Source organism: Stigmatopora argus, chromosome 5, assembly GCF_051989625.1.
Source record: "Stigmatopora argus isolate UIUO_Sarg chromosome 5, RoL_Sarg_1.0, whole genome shotgun sequence".
In the NCBI taxonomy this organism is placed as follows: domain Eukaryota; kingdom Metazoa; phylum Chordata; class Actinopteri; order Syngnathiformes; family Syngnathidae; genus Stigmatopora; species Stigmatopora argus.
The window spans coordinates 309,370-331,138 of NC_135391.1; the positions used below are offsets into that span (position 1 = coordinate 309,370).

The 21,769-nt window shown below is 50.6% G+C and overlaps 3 protein-coding genes across 4 annotated transcripts; 2 read left to right on the forward strand and 1 right to left on the reverse strand.

Moving 5' to 3' along the window:
• Positions 1-593: 593 nt before the first annotated feature.
• On the reverse strand, positions 594-5,673 carry LOC144074952 (myogenesis-regulating glycosidase-like). Of its 2 annotated transcripts, none has more exons than XM_077601661.1 (6): positions 5,540-5,673; positions 4,138-4,439; positions 3,401-3,932; positions 2,512-3,316; positions 1,449-1,558; positions 594-1,161 (listed from the first exon to the last, which is right to left on the reverse strand). In XM_077601661.1, exons 2-6 carry the CDS (start codon positions 4,413-4,415, stop codon positions 808-810), a joined length of 2,079 nt encoding a protein of 692 aa, XP_077457787.1. In that variant the 5' UTR covers positions 4,416-4,439; positions 5,540-5,673; the 3' UTR covers positions 594-807. The 2 variants fall into 2 exon arrangements, with proteins under 2 accessions (XP_077457787.1, XP_077457788.1); XM_077601662.1 differs by lacking the exon at positions 5,540-5,673 and adding an exon at positions 5,149-5,511.
• Positions 5,674-6,227: 554 nt separating this feature from the next.
• Positions 6,228-9,122, forward strand: izumo1 (izumo sperm-oocyte fusion 1). Its single transcript, XM_077601695.1, has 9 exons — positions 6,228-6,655; positions 6,740-6,811; positions 7,168-7,248; positions 7,329-7,349; positions 7,419-7,508; positions 7,589-7,716; positions 8,141-8,291; positions 8,404-8,548; positions 8,741-9,122. Exons 1-9 carry the CDS (start codon positions 6,445-6,447, stop codon positions 8,838-8,840), a joined length of 999 nt encoding a protein of 332 aa, XP_077457821.1. The 5' UTR covers positions 6,228-6,444; the 3' UTR covers positions 8,841-9,122.
• A 3,999-nt stretch (positions 9,123-13,121) lies between these two features.
• Positions 13,122-18,334, forward strand: adra2b (adrenoceptor alpha 2B). The gene is made up of 2 exons (XM_077601525.1): positions 13,122-13,425; positions 13,663-18,334. Exon 2 carries the CDS (start codon positions 13,683-13,685, stop codon positions 15,156-15,158), a length of 1,476 nt encoding a protein of 491 aa, XP_077457651.1. The 5' UTR covers positions 13,122-13,425; positions 13,663-13,682; the 3' UTR covers positions 15,159-18,334.
• The last annotated feature ends 3,435 nt before the right edge of the window (positions 18,335-21,769 follow it).

The following is a 21,769-nucleotide window of genomic DNA, read 5'->3' on the forward strand; positions in this document are numbered from 1 at the left end:
TATATAAATATAAATATATATATATATATATATATATATATATATATATATATATATATATATATATATCCCTGTCACAGAATAAGCAAAGAAGGGAAAGAGTCTACTTAGTCGGTCAGTGTGAGAACAAAGACACGTCGGTTAGCTTACGTCGCGGCGCGCTAGCGTACGAGGAAGCGCGTGGAAGACTACGGCAATGACACAATCGGAGATTATTGACGACAGTCGGTAGAAGGCACATGAGAAAAGGAAGGAGCAATACAATGGAGTGTTTGATCCAGCATTTGCATGCAGCAGTCCAAAAGCCCAATGACGTTTCACCCCTATAGCAAAGTCGGGTGGAATTAAACCTAATGGTCACTCTGGAGAACGCATGAATCATGCTAAAAACAGCTTGATCTTGGACCTCACGCCTCAAAGAGAAGCGCAATCCAAAAGATCAACGTGGAATAGCGTGGAGCCTCCCGTCACAAAGTGTTGAAATTTACGGCAATGCGGTGGCGAAAGTTAAAACATTGGCTTCGTTTCGAAGCTGAAACTTGCGTTGATCTGAAATTGAAAGTGCACCAAGTCAAGTGGGAAGCATCTGGCTTTCACCAAGCAACTCATGCTTTAGAAGGCTACTCTACCACTGGAAATATGCGCCAATAAATAGTCAAAGGAAGAATATTTTCCAGCGTTCTCATCCCTTTGCCTCCAAATGGCCGCCGGTCCGGTTTGTCCGGCACACGGGTGGGCAAGACAACGGCGGATCCTAATAAACGCCACGAGTGCTAGCTAGGGAAGGCTCTGGAGGTCGGCACCAATTCATTGAACCCACGTAAAGTAGGCGATCTCGTCCAGGTCCACGGGGTAGTCCGTCAGGTGCTTGGGGCCCTGAAGGAAATGCTCTCCCTTGTAGCTTCTCCAGCTCCCAGCGGGCAGGTAGATGTCCCTTTCCCGCTTGCCCGGTTCCAAGACGGGAGCCACCAGCAGCTCGTCCCCGATCAGGAACTGAGAGTCCACCTTGTAAGCCGCCTCGTCAGCGGCGGCGGCGGCGATCCACCACAGGGGCCTGACGATGGGATCTCCCGTGTGGAGCACTTCTTTGGCCAACTTGAGAACCCGAGGAGCCACCAGGGTCTCGTGGAGTTTGGTGAACTTTTGCGCTATCTCCACCACCTGCCCAGATCGGCGACATGGCGTTTAACCGGGCTCAGTTGACCGCACCGTGTCCGACCGGCGACAAATGCGACGCAAACGCGGGAGAAGGAATCACGGCTTTTGTGAGGGGCTACCAAACCGGATGATACATTTGAAAAAAGAAGGCATTTAAAATGACATGAGCGGTCTAAGGACACTTGCCGTGAAACAAAATGCCCCTTTGACCAAATGATTTGGAAGGAAACGCACAAAAGCAAATCTTCTCCCGGATTTGAGCCAAAATGTCGTGCACGTGTCGTACTCACTTGGTCGTCGTAGTGCCACGGTGGGATGGAAAACTGCATAGCGGGCATGAAGGCAGACAGCTCCAACCATCTGATGTAAAGTTCTCTGTCGGGCAGATCCTTCCCGTTGCCTAAACAAGGCACACAAAAGGGTTGTGAAAAGGAAGTGAAATCTTTTTGATCAAATGCAGCCAGAGGCAAAGAATCTCGCCGGGTATCCTAGCAAATGCCTGACCGCTTCCGGTTGGGCCTTCTAGAAGAGTTGACATCTAGCAGCTAACAATAGCGTGTATTTTTTTTTTTTGGTATATGACTATTCCTTTCTCTCAGTAGCATCTAAGCACTTTTCTGTGGTACTCGGACGTTTGGTCGCCGGACGTTTGGTCGCCCAGAAGGTTATTGATAATTACTATTTAAAATTGTTGCTCAAATTCCCTAAATACAAACTGCGAATTATTATTTAGTCATACTTAATGCCCTAGTCATTATTAGGCTAAAGAAAAGCTCCACATTTCCCGGACTCTTATTGTTTTTTGTTGGAGAACTTGTTAAGACCGACTGACTGACGTCGCTTCTTAAAGGGACAACGCATGTACATACAAAGTCTTCTACACTCACACGTCGGCTCAGTGAAACTGCTAGTGGCCTTTGTTGGCTTTTATTGATGCGTAGACCATGTTGTTTTACCTTGTTTTGTCGCCGGACTTTTGGTCGCTGGACGTTTGGTCGCCGGTTGTTTGGGTCCGGGCGACCAAACAACCGGCGACAAAACGTCCGGCGACCAAAAGTCCGGCGACAAAACATCCGGCGACCAAACGTCCGGCGACCAAACGTCCGGCGACCAAACGTCCGGCGACCAAAAGTCCGGCGACCAAAAGTCTGGTCACGCCTTTCTGTCCAGCGGTGTTTTCATAATGAAGCACAACGGGAGTAGAACAAACTCCCATGGGGCATATTAAAACTATTTCTTCTTCAGACTGCAAGTCTCCGTGTCCGAGGAGTTGGACAGGACAGGTCAAAATTCAAATAAAATCAAAAGCATTCTATTTTAAAAATCAGACAATGGCGAAGATTCATAGCGTACCCTCCATATGGTCAGCGTACGCGTTCCCGCCGATCATATCGGGCAGGACAAACTGGTAGCCCAGAATACTGACGGTCAAAACCGTGGGGACGATGGACCTGAGGCCCAGCTCGTACCCCCACACCGAGTCCCTGTCGATGATCCTGTAGAAACAGGAGATGTTCTGACTCTGGTAGCCCACCCTCAGCTCGGCCCGCTCGCTGAAGGGGACGGCCATCTCCGTGTAGAGGCGGGTGAAGGCGGACGGGTCGCTCAGCGGGACCAGCGTGCTAAACTGTGGCGGCAGGTAGCTGCTCTCCCCCGCGTCAAACTTAAAGGACGTCACGCCGTAGCGTTCTTTCATCTTCTCCAGTTGGGCCCGGTACCAGTCGCGGGCCTTGGGATTGGTGAAGTCCAAGATCCCGCCGATGCCGTTCCACCAGCGGACCAGCGCCGGCAGCTGGCCGCCGGGCTCGCGCACAAACAGTCCGTCCTGGACGCCCACGCCAAAGTTGATGGAGTCGTAGTTGATGAACGGGTGGGTCCACAGCGTCACTCGGAAGCCGCCTTCGCGGAGCCGCTCGAACATGCCGCTGGCGTTGGGGAACTTCTGGGGGTCGAAGTCAAACTCGCCGTAGTCGGCGGTGTAGCGGTCGTCCAGCTCCAGGTGGGAGCAGGCGAAGCCGTGCTTCCTGATGTCGGCGGCGTAGCGCAGCAGCTTGTCTTGGGTGACCGATGTCTTGTAGAGAGCCCAGGTGGACCACACGGGATGCTTGAACACCTCCACCGAAGGAACCTTGACGGGCTTTGGGAAATAGCGACGCACCTGGCAAAACAAAGACCCATTGAGCGAGGCGGGAACCGGCGGCGACGGACCGACGCGGAACACGTATACGTCATCCGCACTTACCATGTATTTATGAATGGAGGTGACATCCGAGCCCACGCAGACCGTGTAGCCGAGTTCCGGCGAGGCCCGCCGTCCCCGCGCTGGCTTGAACGGGGAATCCCGGTAGCGGGCCTGGAAGCGTAGCGCCAGGTCCTTCTCGGACCAGCCCAGGTGGAAGGGCACCGAATCGTTAATTTTGATGGCCACCGCCTTGGAGGAGAGCCAGTAGCGTTCCAGAATCCCCCCGAAAGCGTCGCGGTGGGCGTAGACGTCGCCGGTGACGAAAGGCCGCGGTTCCCGCTCGCCCTCCACGGCCACGGGCCAGCGCTGCGTGGCGCTCTCCGCCCCGCCGTACCAATGAGAGCCGTTGCAAGGCATGGTGTGCTCCACCGGGCCCTCGTGGTCCAAGGGCTCCCAGCGCACGAGGTAACACGTCACCGTCTCCTTCGGTCGATCGGTGTGGATGAAAAAGTGGACCTGGCCGGCATCCGAGCGGGTGCAGCTAAGGATATTTTCCTCCAGGGAGCAGGAGTCCAAGTCCAGTTGGGCGGAGCTACAAAACCAGACAAGCATTGAAGAAATTAGCGGGGAGAACGGCTTCGAGCTGACGGTGACGTGTGTGACACGTGATTTTTTTGGACTCGGATTAAGGTCATGAGCATGCAGCGAGCTAGCTGGGTAGGTAAAATTGCTTGCCCAGACCTGGCGGTTCCTCTGATTTTGTCCCGTCTCTCGTCCGCTCATCAGCATCAACCCACCTGAAGGTCATGGTGAATATAATAGCGCCCGTCTGGTTCCGGATGACGAAGCCGTCCTTGTTGAGATCCAAAAGCTCCGTCTTGACCAGCTGGGCCTTGCGAAGAGATGCCGAATAGTAGCACCAGGCCACCACGGCGGCCAGAACCAAAAGGCATCCCAGGACGCTGGAGACGGCCAGCGGTCGGGCTTCCCGACTCCCTCGCTTTTTCAGCGGCGAGTCCCCGGGACCGTCGGACAGGTGCAGCTCCCCGGGCACCGCCGGAACCATCTGGTACATCCTGAGCTCGATTCAGGCCGGCCCCTGAAAACAAATGCAGTCCAGATGATTCACGTGAGCTAATTGTATTTACAGTGCGAGGGTGACCATTTTATTATTTCTTTCAACGCGTATCGTATTTGTATGGTGACATTTTCATGGGTGCTTTTATGTGTGCCGTTATGAGCTACACTTATGAGAAGTTACTTCAAAATTCTTGTTGTCAAACGTGTTGTTCTGACATGAGAGAATGTCACCATAACTGTTTTTGTAGGGCATTTTTTTTTCTTTAAAAAAATACGATCACGATAAATAAGTGAGATTTGTTTTCTTTTCCTGCCAACATGATATTAAAACTGCTGCGTTAAATATGACCTCGATTGGCAGGTCATAAAAATATAGTCATTCCATGAGTCATGATAATAATACCTGCCTCAAAAACATTAGCAGCCAAAATAAGCAGTATCGTACATCCACATTATACTTGTATAACGACAATAAAAACATTCAATTCCATTCAATTCCCATGAGAGCTAGTTTGCGCACAATAAAGAATGTCGATGAGACGTCATTCATCCCCCATCGGTCATTTCATACAGTATATCGGGCGATAGCTCAATGTATAAAATGGCCTTACGATACGATATGTGTGATGACAGACAGGCCAGTCGTAGGCGAGTTAGCGTAGAAACAGTGAAGCCACCGCCGAGAAAAATGGACTTGATTGTCATTTTAATGGGCTGCATTTACGTACCGATTCGGGTAACGTCGCTGCTTTGTCGTAAAGCGAAGAAGAAGAAAAAGAAGAAGACCTGCTTCTTCTCGGGCTTGCCTACGAGGAAGCGAAATACACAGAGAACAATATGAAGGTCATTGCCGGAGCGCTCACTTCATATATTTAGGGGCTTAAAGCGGCAGTTGGGCGCTTTAACAAACAATTGTTTGGCTAGTCTTCGTGGCTCGTTTTATCTTCAACAGGCCCAGATGGAACAACCTATAGAATGCGAGCAGTCGACGCTACTAAAGTCAACTACGTTCCCTTTTTCTATCGGGCCGAGTCGGGCTTTTCTTACGCGATGATGTCACTCGTTATATCTTATTAAAGTTTGATGAAATGAGACATTCGAGAAGCTTAGTATACTCACGTAGTTCATTTGTGTCTCTTTACTTCAAGCGGACGCCCGCGAACAGCTGCGCAGGTGCAACTGGGCTGCTTTGTGGTCCCGCCTACCAACAGGCCAACTCGGACGCTGATTGGCCCAGACGCGCGTCCGTCCAAATGGACAGGCTTCGGCTCGTTGGACTTCCGCAGTTCACTTTTCACTCGATTTGCAACAACAAAGAGTATTTGCTAATTGCCATGTTATTGTTAATTTTTCCAGCTTAGCAGATAGTATTTTACTTTTTTTTGGTCCACTAAGGACTCATGGCATCATTTCTGTATTATTATCCCTGAATTGGTTACCAAGCACCCACATTCATACATAAAATAACTCTAAATAATTCATCCTTTTTCACCCTCTGGGCCAGGGGTAGGGAACCTATGGCTCGGGAGCCACATGTGGCTCTTTTGATGGGTGCATCTGGCATTCAGTTTTTTCCACTTTAAAAGTGGTGAAATTACTAAAAAAAAAAATGAAAAGGAACTCGTTTACATGTATGTATTTTGACTTTTAAATTTGTAGTATGGCTCACGAGGAATAACATTAGAAAATATGAATTGTTTGTGTCTCTCTTCGTCAAAAAGGTTCCGACCCCTGCTCTGGGCGTTTGCATTCCAAGTACAACATGTGAGTACATTTGCCATTTCTGATTAGCCAAATACATATTTGATAACAGTGACTATAAACTAATGTGAGTGACCTCATAAAAGAGTGACACGTATTGACGGAAATCATCATAGTGCAAATGTTTAAAGACAAAGAGTGGACAAAACAACCTCACCTCAAACTAATAGGAACAGGAGTAGGAATGCTACTGAAATTCAATTTGTTCGGGGAACATTCCAGAATAGCGGAATATCTGCTCATGTTTTTGAGGGTTAGGCGGGATGCTCCTGACGTCGCTGGCCCTGGTTCTGGCGCTGACGCTGGTCTACGGCGCCGAGGCCTGCCTGCAATGCGACAGCGGCGTCAGAAACATGCACGAAGCTTTTTCCCTGTCCAAAAGCCCCGCCAGCAAACAGAAGGCCTTCCAGGATATGATAGACAACGCCTATAGCCAGTACCAGGACGAAAGCAGGAAGCGGAAGGGCGTCATAGGTGAGAACCGGAGCCCTCCGACCCATCGTGGGCATTGACGCTCGCTATCCCGCGGTGGCGAATGACCTTTGTCCGCCTGCTTAGATGTGACCACCTTGTACAGAGTCAAAACGGAGTACCAGATTGCATTTAAACTCTTCCTGGAGCAAAATACGGGTGAGAACCTTCGCAAGGCACTCATTTATTCTCCCGTATAGTTCAAAATTCACATTTTGGGGCAAAATGATCTGCCCTCACAAACTGAAGACTTTAGTCCGGTGAAGCACGCATCTCAGTGGATCTTTTCCAAAACAGTTATTTAAAAAAAAAGAACTATAATGTGAAACACTGTAGAAATTGAGTAGCATTCACCATGAATGTGTCAATTTAGTGTCTGGGTAACTTTCAATATCATTGAAACACTATATATATTTGCCAATTTATCGTGAATTTTGAAACACTGGAGGCATATAGTCGCCATTTTTATGGAGATGATGGAGCAGCTTGTGACGTCCAGCTCTTCCCCCCCCAAGACAGATCCTCTGAATTCATTAGTACCCTTGCCAAGGGGCAAAATATATTAGAAAGCCACTTGACGACGTTCATCCGCGATGGTAAGTGGCGTCCGTCTCGGTACGTGGACGTCACCATTTACGGCGTGACTTAGGGGAGGCTGTTTTTTTCCCCTTCACAGGATTGTGCCCCAACCAATGTGGTGAGTTTGATCGGCTTCAGCCAACGTCAAAAAGATAGAAACTGTCTTTTTGACGCGGGCGCCTTCAAGGGCTCTTGCGAAGGCGAGTGATGGATTGCATCTCCTGCGATTACAAGATCTACACCTGTCCTTCCCCGTCGGGCAAAGAGGATTGCGGCGGTGCGTCTCGGCGTCACACGATGGACGGCCGTGTCAGTTGAGCTTTTGCGACAACCCCCAAAAAATCTCTGTTTCTGCAGAATACCCAGTGGAAGCCGAGGAGAGAGGACAGGCGGTCCTCAACTGTTTCCGGCCGTGGCATTCTTTTGTCTTTGGGAGCCCGGAGTACCGCTACACGTGGGCCCCCGCCGTCACAGGAGGCAGAAAGGTCCGCCACGGGTGTCCCACGCATCATTTTGTCTACCGCCGTCATTTCTTTTGCAAAGGCCTTGGGGCTTTCCCACCGACCGACGGCTTGTTTCTTACGATAACGAGCTTCAGGTAGGGTCGGGTTCGGGCAGCGGTGGGCAAAGAGTTCCACTGTGGGCCGTCTGCAGGGGTGCGGGGGTGCTTTGGTTCCAACCTCTTCTGAGGAACCTTTGCACAACTCCGGTATGTTGCAAGTGCAATCAGTGGATTGCAGTCAGGTGCTTCTCGTTTTAGCACATCCCCCGCTGGTTCAACTTTGTCAAGCTTTGTCTGTGCTGGATCGCTAGGACCCAAAACCTGGTCCTCTGGGATTGCTTTGCCCACCTCTGGGTGAGGAAGCAAACCAACACTTTTTGCCTATGTGTGTGTGTGTGCGTGCGCAGCCCAGAGAGCGTGACTTCCGAGATCTAAGTGTGACGAAGGACCCGTTCGTGGTGTTAAATCAGCTCCGGTGGAGCGAGCGGGGGACGTACCGATGCTCGCTGATGGGCCACGATGGGATGCTCCTCTACAAAGTCACATTCCTCCTCAGCGGTAAAGTATCAACATCCCCGGAGAGTGCTTTTTGGAAAGGGAAAATGAACACGCAGAGGAGAAAACGGAAGGTCCACTCGTGTTATCGGAGTTAATTGCCACTCTTTCGCAGTGACTCGGAAGGCGCGGCCAAAACGCCGACCTAACTTGACGCTGCCTTCGCTCTCGGAGATCCCGGGGGGGGCGCTGATGCAGCTCATGGCCGTGGTCACCGCTCTGAGCCTGGCGCTCAGTCTGCTCTTCGCCGCCGTCATCGGGTGAGTCGCCACGGCTCTTCTTGTGCTAACTGTGGCGGCAACGTTTCACAAATCGATAGACGTGTTAATGAGAAAAAGCTTCGGTAGCAAAATCTGACGGAAGACCCGTAACCTGGGATTGGCACACTGTAGCGATCGTGCTCTTGAACGATCGGCGATTGACGGCGTGGTTCTCCGTGACTTCTTCCGCAGAAAAATGATTCGGCGGAGAAAATCCGAGAACCAGAGGAGTGGAGTCGGAGAAGAAAATGACTATTGGTGGAACAGATGGTGTGCACTGTTTAGCAACTAGCTAGCCAGCATTGACTTCCCCTTCATTTCGACGACGAGAGCGGCCTGCTGGAATGCTAACAGTAATGTGAAAGAATACTGCGAAACGGTGACCTCTAGCGACCATCATGATGAACTGCCTCCTTCGCAGACTTCCAGTAGATGTCTCTGTCACACTGTTTGTGGAAAACGCAGCCAATTTGAACTTGAAAGACGAGGCTCAAAGTGGGAAAAGACTACTAATACTAGTTTTTTTTTTAAGTAGCGTGTTACTGTCAGAAAGACGAATGACCCGGAAAGGAGAATACTAGTCCTACCCCAAAAGGCCTGTTGTCCTCATTGGCAAAGTGACAAGAAGGAAGAAATGTCCATTTGCCATCTGATTTCAAAGTGTAACATTGCATTTTGTCCGTCTGAACAAGGCGTCTGTCGCTATCAATAGCAGCCAACGAGCAAAGCCCAACATTAGACTGTCCATTTTTGAGTTCTAATATCCAGCAAATACGTGTTTGAACCATTTGTTGAGACCGCAAAACGATTTTAAAGCATTTCAACGAGCGGAATTTGTTCGACCAAATTGACATATCAATTGAAACAATTGTTTTATTGTCCATTGTTGTGTGTCCATTTAGTTTGTCTTGTTTTCTGTCTGCAAACCAACGAATTTGACCCTCTTACGAAAGAGCAATCTTGACGCCAATGATCCAAATAAAAGCCTAAACACTGGTTTCTTTGTCTTGGAGCCCCTACAAATCGTTTCCAACTTCGATAAGCGCTAAAGAAGGCCCCCGATCGGTCGCCGTTGAGCAACGGCGAGCGTGTCGGCCCGCGTGGGGTCACATCCGCCCGTGACGAAGAGAGACGCGAAGGCGAGCCACGACGCGATGGGAGAGGAGAGCACGCTTAAAAGCTTTATTTTGTTTGCCGTTCTATTTGGAACGCGCGGCGCAGATGGCATGGCCATTACGGGCGCCTACTTCACGGCCGCTCTCGTCGGGCAGGAGGAGCGCTCTTTAATTAAATGAATAATGCGCGGGCGGCGGCGGCGGCGGCGGCAGGCGCGCTAACCAAACAAACAGGACCTCCTACCCACGGAGCGTTCACCGCGTGGGCCGCCGAGTGCGTGCCAGCGTGTTACGTGGGCCCGATGGGAAAGCGCCCGTCCGCCACGCAACGGTGACCTGCCCTCGCGTGTCGCGCGCAACGCTGAACCGCCATTTCAATTTAGGAGCCTGACGCAAGCAAGGGGGTACTCCACCTCCGCCAGGGGGGACGTGCTGCGGGATTTCGACGGAAGTGGAGTCACGGCGAGGCCAGGAGAGAGCCTTACGTGAAAGTTAGCCGCGGATGGTGCGCCGTTAAAACGGGGGAGTCCCGTGAAGTCTCTGGTGTCCGTCCCAAAAGGATTCCAATGGCTTTTTCACCTTTTCCATTGTCGGGAGGACAATCTCGTGTTGCGTAGCAGAAAAAACAAAGTCCATGCAAGGTTTATCGCCATAAAAAATTCCAAGAAGGCGCCTAGTTGGGACTAGCAGTCCAAATTCAAGACTTTTGCCTTGATCTGACAGTAGCAGAGGCCCAATCCATTGGAGCGTTCACTTCCTTTTCATTTCATTTAAATGCTTTATTTGGGACATATTGGATTGGATTGGATAACTTTATTCATCCCGTATTCGGGAAATTTCATTGTGACAGAAGCAAGAAAAGGGATAGTTATAAGTTAGACCAGGGGTAGGGAACCTATGGCTTGGGAGCCACATGTGGCTCTTTCCATGGGTGCATCTGGCTCTTTGCTAACCTGTGAGCTAAAATATGGAACCCGCTGGTGACAGAACTGAGATACTACGTCCAGTGCTGCTTTAGTCTTCTTTTTTTGCATTAGACTCTGCTAAAATGTATACTCTCATTGATTAGCAACTGCATAAGAATGTTGTCAAAAGTATTCTTTTTTTCCACTTTAAAAGTGGTGAAATGACTAAAATAAAAGACACCCATTCACATGTATTTGACTTTTAAATTCGGAGTATGGCTCTCAAGGAATAACATTAGAAAATATGAATTGTATATGGCTCTCTTCGTCAAAAAGGTTCCCGACCCCTGACTGTTAGACAGTACAGTCAAAGACCGCAGAACAACATGCCTGAATTGTGGAGTGAAAATGGGGAAAATGAAGCGTGCGGAGAAATAAAAGCAAGTTATAAATCCGACAAAACCAAGGCGATACAGAAACGAGTCATTATGCCATAAAAGGACGGAACATAAGCGAGCCCACTTCTCTGTTTGTCCACTAACTCCAAGTCCGTCCACTCGATGACCTTTCCCGTATATTTACAAAAGAAATGGAGTCGTCAATAACCATGTCAAGATGAAGAAGAAATATCAGTTATTCATCCATTGGTCTTCCGTATCACGGACATCTTCAGTCTTTCTCCACTTGAATGATTTATCCTGTCACTTATTCCTTAAAAATGTATTTTAACTCCCAGAGGATAAGTGGCCTTCCTTTTTTTGCAGCCCATTTTGACGGACTTGTTTTTGACGCTACTTTGAAAGTGCGTGTGAGCGGGCGGACGCATTCCCGTGATATCAAAAGGCTTTGAGGTTTGATAAAAAAAAATCAAAAAAAATCATTTCAAAAGACGGGAATTCCTGGGACGACGCAGGCGCTAATAGCTACGGTTCATGCAAAACCAAGTCAGTCTTCATAATGGAGACCTTCTTTTGATCCACAGGTCCTCAAGTCATGACTTGTTATCACAAGAATTCAATAAAAAAAAACAAAAAAAAAAGTGTATTCATAGCATCCCGCAGAAATCACATGAAATAGTGCCCGGAGTTCTCCGACGTACATTCAAAAGCGTGAAAGTCAAGCCAGCAGATAAGCACGGATTGGCTGGCCAGGAGGAAATAAAGGCAGACGTATACACTGAAACGGAATGCTCCGCATTTGAATTTTTCAAAGGTCAAGTCACAAGAAAGACGGCGTGACGGCGAAGGAGTGCCTTCATCCATCTTTCTCAATTGAACCAGACGGAGGGAAGAGGAGGCTCTTTTCTAACCCTAACCCCCACTTTTGCCACTTTCACATCCATCAAACTCCTTTAGAGTGCTGTGACCAAAAAAAAATCATGTGCACTCCTCTTTTGTTCTCACATATTTTTTCAAAATTAACATAAAGTCAACTATTTGAAGGTCTTGTGTTAAAAAAAAGTATAAATGGCATCTACAGTGTTTTATGCAGTGCTCTGTTGGGGATGCGCGAGCACGGAGAGGGACAGGAAGGAACAGGCTGAATAAGCTGGTCAGGAGGGCCAGCTCTGTTCTGGGCTGTCCTCTGGACTTTGTGGAGGAAGTGGGAGAGCGGAGGATGCTGACCAGGATGATGTCCATCATGGACAGCACCTCCCAGCCCCTGCATGAGTCTGTGGAGTCCCTCCAAAGCTCCTTTAGCAATAGACTGCGGCACCCTCATTGCAGGAAGGAGCGCTTCCGCAGATCCTTCCTCCCATCAGCTGTCAGGCTCTTTAACAAAACAAATGGCTGAGTGTTGAGACCTACCGTATGCATGCATGTATATTTATGTGTATGTATGTATATATGTGCTAAGCAACACGCTTATTTATTTATATATTTATTCATTAACTTACTTATTACCTATCTATTTATGTCTAAAATGTCTTTTTCCTGTGTCTGTATTCTCACCCTCTTGCTACTGTGACAACAAAATTTCCCGAATACGGGTTGAATAAAGTTATCCAATCCAATATAACTGTGCCAACCTTCAAAGGGTTTTTTTACCCACGACTCGTCATCCGGAAATGGATCAATTGTACCCGAATGGCGGATGGATGGCGGCAGACGAGGCGATGTGGCTGGCGTGGCCCCGCCGTGACTGGGAGATAATAATTGCTCCTTTTCAATTGTCTCCGTTTGAGGTCGTCGCAATCCCGTGACGCCCACAGCTGTGCGCTGACGTCAGTGCGAGAGGGGGAGAAAGGGAGAAAGGGAGAGAGAGAAAGAGAGAGAAAGAGAGAGAGAAAGAGAGAGAGAGACGGTGAGAGCGAGATGGGAGGCGTGCGAGCTCAGGTCCACTTCTCGGCAAAGATGCGCCTCAGAAGCTGACGAGGCGCCGTTGGAAGGAAGAAGAAGAAGAAGAAGAGCGACCGCTGACGGGCGCGTCGGGATCCGTTTTTGCCATTTGCCAGTGAAGGATGGGTGGCCGCTTCTGGTCCGAGCTTGTAAAACATTGGCAACTTTCAGTTTTGCTCACTTTTTCTTCTTTTGTTCTTTTCCCCGATGAGGCGTGTCCGCAATAAAAGGACTGGCCAGCGGCGCACTTGCGACAGTACCTAAGCCTTCTCCCAGACTCGGCAACATAGCGGCTTCTTTTTGGGACCCGGAACAAAACAAAAAGAGTCCTCAACTGTTTGGAGGGAAAAGGTGAACTATGACCCGGGGGAAGCGGGGCTTTTCCCCAGCGGCGGATTCCCCGCGGAGAGGCGCGGAGGAGAACACGGACGCCCGCGTTCGCTGAGCTTACCATGGACTCGGAAGCTCCGTCGGGGAGGATGCGAGGGAGCTAACGTTGGGAGGAGAAACACAGAGAGGTAAACGCTACAGACAGGGTGGGGAGGCGGGGAAACGGTCGCCCGGGACGGGAAAGCCAGATCCGACCAATGTTGTGGCCTCCCCAAATTGGGTCAAAAAGTGGAGTCGCGGGATGGGTCACCGCTGAGTGAAAAATCAGTGTACGGGCTGCATCTTAGTTTTATTGGGCGGGGGCTGGGGTTCGGGCTTCGGACTCGGGCCCCGGACTAAAGCCGTGCCCGATCTGTTTCCCCCAGGCAGGCGCGCAGAGCAGAGCATGGCCCGGGTTCAGGAGAGCGGCTGTTCCCTGGAGCTGAGCCCCTGGAACGGCAGCTGGGTGGCCGGCGGCGGCGGCGGCGGTGGCGTCCCGGTCCCCGTCCCCGTCCCCTGCAACCAGAGCGTCCACAAGCTGGCGCCGTACTCGCCCGAGGCCACGGCCGCCTTCGCCACGGCCATCACGCTGATGGTGGTGTTCACCATCGTGGGCAACGTGATGGTGATCATCGCCGTGCTGACCAGCCACTCCCTGCGGGGGCCGCAGAACCTGTTCCTGGTGTCGCTGGCGGCCGCCGACATCTTGGTGGCCACGCTGATCATCCCCTTCTCGCTGGCCAACGAGCTGCTGGGCTACTGGTACTTCAAGTCGCTGTGGTGCGAGATCTACCTGGCCCTGGACGTGCTCTTCTGCACCTCGTCCATCGTGCACCTGTGCGCCATCTCGCTGGACCGCTACCTGTCCATCTCGCGGGTGACCTACGGCCGCCAGCGGACGCCGCGCCGCATCAAGGGCGCCATCGTGGTGGTGTGGCTCATCTCCTCCGTCATCTCCTTCCCGCCGCTGCTGTCGCTGAACAAGAGCGAGGCGGGCGAGCTGACCGACGACAGGGGCCCCCAGTGCAAGCTCAACGACGAGCGCTGGTACATCCTCTACTCCACCATCGGCTCCTTCTTCGCGCCGTGCCTCATCATGATCCTGGTCTACGTGCGCATCTACCAGATCGCCAAGCAGAGGACGCGCCGCCCGCCGGGGGAGCCCCGCAAGGACGGGGCCTTGGCGTCGTCGGCGGCCGCCACGCCCGCCGGGCCCGGACGCCGGGCCAACGGCGCCGGAAAGCCCTCGGCGGAGGAGGAGCCTTCCCCGGCCGCGAAGACCCCCTCCGCCGATCCGGCGTCCCGGGCCGGAGCGCCCGCCCCCTCGGCGGAAGGCCCGGCTAAGGCCTCGCGGGGCCCCGAGCGTCCCAAGCGGGGCAAATCCCACAACAACAACGGCGACAGCTCCAGCACGGACAGCGAGGCCAGCAACGAAAGGGCCCCCGGGAGCTCCGGCGCCCCCGGCGGCGGCGGTGGCGGAGGGGGCGCGCGCTCGCCGGCTTCCGCCGAGCGCCACCGCGACCTGATGAGCACCCCCAGGGGGGCGCGCCTGGCGCCGGGCAGGAAGTCCAAAGTGGACAAGAACCCGGGGGCGGCTCGGCGCAAAGCCATGGTCAACCGGGAGAAGCGCTTCACCTTCGTGCTGGCCGTGGTCATCGGCGTCTTCGTGGTGTGCTGGTTCCCCTTCTTCTTCTCCTACTCCCTGCAGGCGGTGTGCCCCGAGGCCTGCGCCATTCCGCCGCCGCTCTTCACCTTCTTCTTCTGGATCGGCTACTGCAACTCCTGCCTCAACCCGGTCATCTACACCATCTTCAACAAAGACTTTAGGAAGGCCTTCAAGAAAATTCTGTGCAGGAGCACCAAGGGGACGACTTTCTTTTAGACCGGCCGGCCGGCCGGCCGCGAGGCCAACCACGCCGACCTTTTTCACGAGGGCTTTACGATGACTGCCGGGCTCCAAATTTTCCAAGACGGCCACCGGATGCCTTTTGGGAGCACCGGAGCTCCATTCGCTAGTATTTTGGACACCATTTAACGGGACGGGTCAAGCTCGGGCGTGACTCCAGATCAGGGGTAGGGAACCTATGGCTCGGGGTCCATATCTGGCTCTTTTGATAGGTGCATATGGCTCTCCACTAAACTGAGGTAAAATATGGGAACCCCTGTTGAGAGAGCTCCATCCTGAACACATCAATAGGAGCGTTGCGTTGATCATTGTGGCGCCGACATGACCTTTCGTGCGGCTTTAAACATTTGTTTTTCCATTACATTCTTCTGCATGCATACTCCCATTGATTAGCATTGATTAGCTACAGCGCGACAACGTTGTCAAAAGATCTCGGAGAACGTTTGTACTTTTAAAAATGAGGATATTACTACAAACGCATAGATATTAGTGTATTTTTACTTTTGAATTTTGAATATGGCTCTCAAGGAACTACATTTGAAAATATGAATTGTTTATGGCTCTCTCCGTCAAAAAGGTTCCCGACCCCTGCTCCAGATGAACATCATTCCCCAAAAACGCTTCAAAAAACAACAAAAAAACAACAACAACGCTAGGCAAATTGTGAAGCTGCCAATCAGGGAGGACTCGGGGCACGTATGTAATATCCGGGACGTAGTCATGCTTTGCGAAAGGTAGTACTTGTAACGTCAATATGGCCGCCTGTGGATTGCAAAGCCCAAGCCGAGCAACATTGGACTCCGTTACACCACTGTGATAGTTTTGGGATTTTCCGGGCCGGTTTATACTTGTACACATTAATATTTACATGGACACAAACGCGTGCGCATTGGTGAAGGTTGTCGGGGCGTAAAATCGGGAAAGACTGACTTTGGGTGAGCAGGAGCAAAAGGCCCCTTTTGGCCACGAGCCGCCATTTCAACAACAACAACAACGGGCATCGAGCCAACGGGAAACTAGCCCGACGGAGACTTTCTTTTGGGACTATTTGTCGGCTCCGGGCGTCACGCTCCTCTCCATCTTGTATTTTTGTCCGTTTCCTTGACAAAAAACATGCGTGTTTTGAAAGCGCACACGTTTAATGGACCGTGTGGGGGGGAAAAAGGGCTGTAGGCGACCTATCGTCTCATTCTTCATTGTGCCAGAGTACGTGCGCCGGAGAGCCACCATAATCAGGCGTGGAGATACTTTGCCGGACACGTGACTGCTCCTTCTACGCGGCGGCGGCGGCGGCGCCTCGCCTCGCCTCGCCTCGCCTCGCCTCGGCTTGGCAAATTTCCTCGTTCCAGAAGTGTTCCCGTCGCCTGGAGACGCATTTCACGTGGAAAAAAACTGTCGTCGGTGTGATACTCTCTCCGAAACTCTTTGGAAATGATAACATTTTTTGGATCAAAAGAAAAAATAACAAACCCAAAAAAAAAGGATAAGAAACGAAGCCAAAGACATTTTCCATTGGGGAGGAACGGCGAGTGCGTGGGAGGAACGGCGAGCGTTCGGCAAACACGGGCACGTAAACACGCAACTTGAACAGATAGGCGAGCTGTACGTTAAGCACACAAAGGATAAAAGTCAAGAAACACGCCCTGCCGAACAGGAACTCGCCGTCCGGGTTTGCGCTCGCTCTAGCGTGGCATCGCGGCGGACGGGCGACCGTTTCCAACTCAAGTACGACATGCCGTAGGAGGATGTTTTTCCATTGGGCCATTTTGTAAGGTGGAATTTCTTTGGCGGCTACAGACCAAAGTTTTCCGCTCAAGCCTTTGGTGGACGTCGCCTTGAAGTCGACGTCGGAACGACAGCCATTTTAAAAAGCGTCGGTCGGATGGCCCGGCGAGGAAGGCCGGTCGGGCGCTCGCCGTCCTTTCGCTGGGATGTAAGAAAGACTCGTGGCCGGATGATTCTAAAGACGTTTCGCCGACGGATGTTTGACAGATGGACAGGTTGCCGAATGGTCGTATATAGACGTTTTTTTGCCTTATCGCGACATCATCGTGACATTTTACCGAGGAATTCACTTCCCTGGGCTCAGTTCTAATGTCCAAAGAGCTCCAGTATTTGTATTTGATCATTAAATGCTGTTTTAGGATGGATTTAACCTGATTGCTGTCATTTCACGGCTCGGTTCTGCTAGATCTGCCCGCCCAAGAGTTCTTATTCCCGGGCTGCCATTGACGGTGGACTAATAAGTTGAGAGTGATGAGCGGCAAAGGGAAATGAATCATTGATTTTTACTATCATTTGGACAACGCCGGTGGCGGGCCGGATTAAAAATCTTAACGGGCCATATATGGCCCACGGGCCGAGGTTGAAAAAATTTTACACACACGATCCGGGGGCGGGGCGAGCGCGCGAATCCCGTTTCCGCGAAACCTTCGTTCGGCCGAATGACCGTTCGGTGGAACGTCCATTCGGCGACCTGTCCATCTGTCAAACGTCCGTCGGCGAAACGTCTTTAGGCGAATCATCCGAGTACCAGAAAGACTACTAGTATTTATTTCCAACTACTGAATGTTTCTGCTCTATTTATTGGTCCATTGCAGTGCTTTTATTCCGCTATTGGATTGCTCACAGGGTAAAAAGATTGGAGTGCCATCTGAGAGCCTTATTGATTTTCCACATCAACACTGGCTTTTGTGCCACGTCGCCACGGCGGCCGACGAAATCATGCGGACTTTGGAAGCGTCCCAGCGGTTGGGATTTTTTTATTTTTACGGGGGTTGCGAGCACAATGTCCGCTCGGCGAGGGCAACGGTGGGCGTCGTTTTGGCCACGTTTGGGAAAATGAGCCCAAACGGCCGTTGTGTTTCATGACCTATCATTGTGAGATGGCAAAATCAATCACGTCTGCTTTTGTATTGAAATGAGTTGCCTTCTGCTTATCTGCTCCGCACGCCGCCGTCATTTTTGGCCATCTCGTCGGTGGTCCGCTCGCTGCTTTTCTTTGTTCCCAAATAAAAAGGAGACGGGAGTGACGGGATGCGCTAATCCCCATCTTAGCCGTGACTCGTGACATGCTTTGGGACGGACGCAGCGTCCATCCTCCATCTGTGATCACTGCCCTCTTTCAAAATAAACTTCTTTGGAAACGCCAATGTCTTTTGCACTTTGTGACTTCCTACGCCACTGTCAATAAGAGCGCTCGAGAAGACAAAAAAGAGCAAGAGAAGCCACACGATTGGCAGTCTTTGCCTTTCACCGACGCGTACGTTCTCTGAGACAAGACGCCGGTGTTTACGGCGTTGTGAATTTGCACGGCCGAAATGTGTCCCTAAGCTGCTTATTCTCTTGCCTGCTGCATTCAATGGAATATGGAACAGGCCAGGTGTGTGTGTACGTGTGTGTACCTGTGTGTGTGTGTGTGTGTGTGTGTCACTGGAAGCAATCCAGCCAACGCCACACGCTAGCACATTAGCTTCCCCGCACACACACACACACACACACGTTAAGGCGGGTGCACCCACGAGGCGAGATGAGATAAACGCACGAAGAAAATCTCCCCAAAGAAAGACAAAAGAAAAAGCATGGCGGCGCTCGATGACGTCGGCTCCATTTCCGAATTCTTTCTGTCCCGAAAGCGAAGACGAGACCCGAAAGGCGGGAGACGAAATGAAATGAGGAAGACGAGGCGGCGATCCGCGTGGATGGAAATGTTTCAAATCGCATTGCTTCTGTAAAACGTGTGATCGAGAGAGAAAAAAACAACTACACAAAGCCACCTTTTTGGATTTTTTTTAGAAGGGACTGCGATGATGAGGAAGAAGGTGGCTTCACGCTACATCAACGCACCCATTGCAACAAATGTTCTGGCTTGGGTTACAATCCCAAATGCTGGAATTGTTGGACGTTTACCATACGACACTTGTACGTTCGGCAAGGCCGGCCGGACGAGTGTACTCGATACGATACGACGTACTCGAGTCGAAGGCTTCTTAGGATGGTGTCATAACGAGTCAACGAGTGTCCTGAGCCTAACACGAGCACGATAGACATCTGCAAAAGACGTCAAAAGTGACGTCACGTGGTGATTTACGACTGTGTACTCAGAAGCGTTCAGATAAAGCGTCCATTTTGATGGCTTTTGCTCCTCCGCGTCGGGACGCCTTCTTTGAACGAAGAAGCCAGTAGCACAACGGAGGCTCTGTTCGGCAGAAAAATCACAAGGCGGGCCGGACCTCATTCCATTAGTTTATGCTGAAAAAGCAAGTTGACAAAAATGTCCCTGTAAATTTCCACGGCCACCGAAACAGGAGCTCTCATTCATTGGCGGTCCTCAAACTTGAGAAAAAGCAGACAGCGATTGTCGGAACGGCCGTCCGTTGAATACTACAATGAAATTGGGAAAAAAGCGGAACATGACTTGTGTTTGGATTCATTATTGTTTGTTTTTAGTTACTCGTAAAAACGGAGCTGAATATTTAAAAACCCGGTACACGGTCGATTGGTCGCCGATCTTTTGGTCGCCCGAAAGGTAAGTGATAATGACCATTGAAATGGTTGCTCAAATTCCCTAAATACAAACTGCGAATGACTATTTAGTCTTACTAAATGCCCTATTAATTATTAGGCTAAAGAAAAGCTCCAAATTTCCCGGACTTTGATTGTTTTTTGTTGGAGAACTTGTTAAGACCCTGACGGACGTGGCTTCTTAAAGGGACAGCAACGCATGTACATACAAACTCTTCTACACTCACACGTCGGCTCAGTGAAACTGCTCGTGGCCATTGTTGGCTTTTATTTATGCGTAGACCGTCTTGTTTTACCTTCTTTTGTCGCCGCTCTTTTGGTCGCCCGTTATCGCGGTCGGGGCGACCAAAAGACCGGCGACCAAAAGACAGCGACCAAAAGACAGCGACCAAAAGACCGGCGACCAATCGATCGCACACAAAAAAAACATGATGTATATATGAAATGGTCCACAAGAAGATTAATTTTCAGCCAGGCTAATCGTGGTCAATGTCGCGGGGTGCCGGAGCCTATCCCAGCTGACTTTGGGCCGAGGTAGACGACACCCTGAACTGCTTGCCAGTCAGTGGTGAGTCTTAATAATCATCATAATAAACGTATATAATTAAGAGGTGGTGTGAATATCCGTGGCCGGAGTACCGTGAACATCCAATTGGAGGTCATTGTCATTTTTTCTCCAGATGGAAACTTGAGTCAAACTTTGATCAAAATGTTGCGCCAACTCCAAAGTCAGCACATTTTCTAATCCACAAGGGAAGAAGGCAACCATCTGATAACGACACAGTCTCGGAGTTCTTGGAGGCGCACTAACGGAGCGGGCGCTTTACCCAATCGTCGTCAGCGCGAGCGAGGACCACCAACATGTGACTAACAGGCGCATATCAGGCCGCGCAGAAAATAGAAAGAGGCATTTATGACCAGTCATCGTGCTAACGGGCACGCATATGATACGTTTGGCGCGCGCATGATTCAGATGCCGTCTTCTCCTTTCAAGTAAATAAAAAAAAATAAAAAATGTTTTTACAATTTGGATGTTGCGTGGCTTCTTTCAAACAATGAAGTCACGCACTCCATTGTCCGCTGGAGTCATGTTTTCAAGCTTGGAGTTGTGGATCACTTACAGTAAATGCTATGTCAATCAAACGGATGAACACGTGTACAAATCTTGTGTGTGTGTCTATATATTATATATATCTAGGTTAACTCTAAATGCTCCAGCAGAGTCCTGTGCTCTCTCAAAAAAATGTATGAAAAGAAGCAGAAATGGTATTATTATTGCTCCAAGAAATCCTTCAACGTTCTTGGAAAATTGCATGCAAATATTGCAGAGACAGTTGTAAGAAATGTCTGCAGGCTGATGTCCTTGCCAAAGGGCTGGAGAAGAAAATAGCAACAGGGTGCTTCTGGGCTGCCCTTTACATTTCTTTTTTTTTCTCCAAAAGACTAAATGCACGGTTGTAGCAAAATGTTTTTCCACGTTAAGTTCATTGAAAAATTTGCTTTCTGTTCCTTCGGTGATAACAAATCCGGAAGACCAAGCAGCGTTCCACTCCGTATAATATTAATTTCTTTGTTCTCCAAACCGCTTATCCTCACGAGGGTCGTGCGGGGTGCCGGAGCCTATCCCAAGTGACTTCAGGCACCAGGCGGGCGACACCCTGAACAGGTGGCCGGCCAATCACAGGGCACAATGAGAAAAACAATCAATCGCTGGAGCATCCAATTGGGCTAGCCAGCATGATTTGGGGTTGTGGGGGGGAAAGCAGAGTACCCGGAGAAAACCCACGCCAGCCGGCGGAGAACATGCAAACTCCACGCAGTGAGGACCCACCCGGGATCGAACCCACGACCCCAGAATGGTGAGGCCGACACACTAACCGCATCTACCTATAATCCAATAAAAGTAGAGGTGAACTCCAATGGAAGGAGAAAATGCTTAAAGATAGAAAGGCAATTTCTCTGGCTGCGTCCGTGGACAGAAGGGTCGCGTAGGGCGGCGTAAGGCGGCGTAAGGCGGCGTAAGGCGGCGTAAGGCCGCTTCCCATCGGTCCGCGTGACGAATT

Coding starts and splice junctions, on each gene's coding strand:
- LOC144074952 (XM_077601661.1), bottom strand. CDS start 4,415: ATGTACCAGATGGTTCCGGCGGTGCCCGGGGAGCTGCACCTGTCCGAC. Junction 1,559..2,511: donor GTACGCTGACCATATGGAGG/GTACGCTATGAA, acceptor TGCCTTGTTTAG/GCAACGGGAAGGATCTGCCC. Junction 1,162..1,448: donor CGTGGCACTACGACGACCAA/GTGAGTACGACA, acceptor CGATCTGGGCAG/GTGGTGGAGATAGCGCAAAA.
- izumo1 (XM_077601695.1), top strand. CDS start 6,445: ATGCTCCTGACGTCGCTGGCCCTGGTTCTGGCGCTGACGCTGGTCTAC. Junction 7,509..7,588: donor GGGCAAAGAGGATTGCGGCG/GTGCGTCTCGGC, acceptor CTGTTTCTGCAG/AATACCCAGTGGAAGCCGAG. Junction 8,549..8,740: donor CTCTTCGCCGCCGTCATCGG/GTGAGTCGCCAC, acceptor CTTCTTCCGCAG/AAAAATGATTCGGCGGAGAA.
- adra2b (XM_077601525.1), top strand. CDS start 13,683: ATGGCCCGGGTTCAGGAGAGCGGCTGTTCCCTGGAGCTGAGCCCCTGG.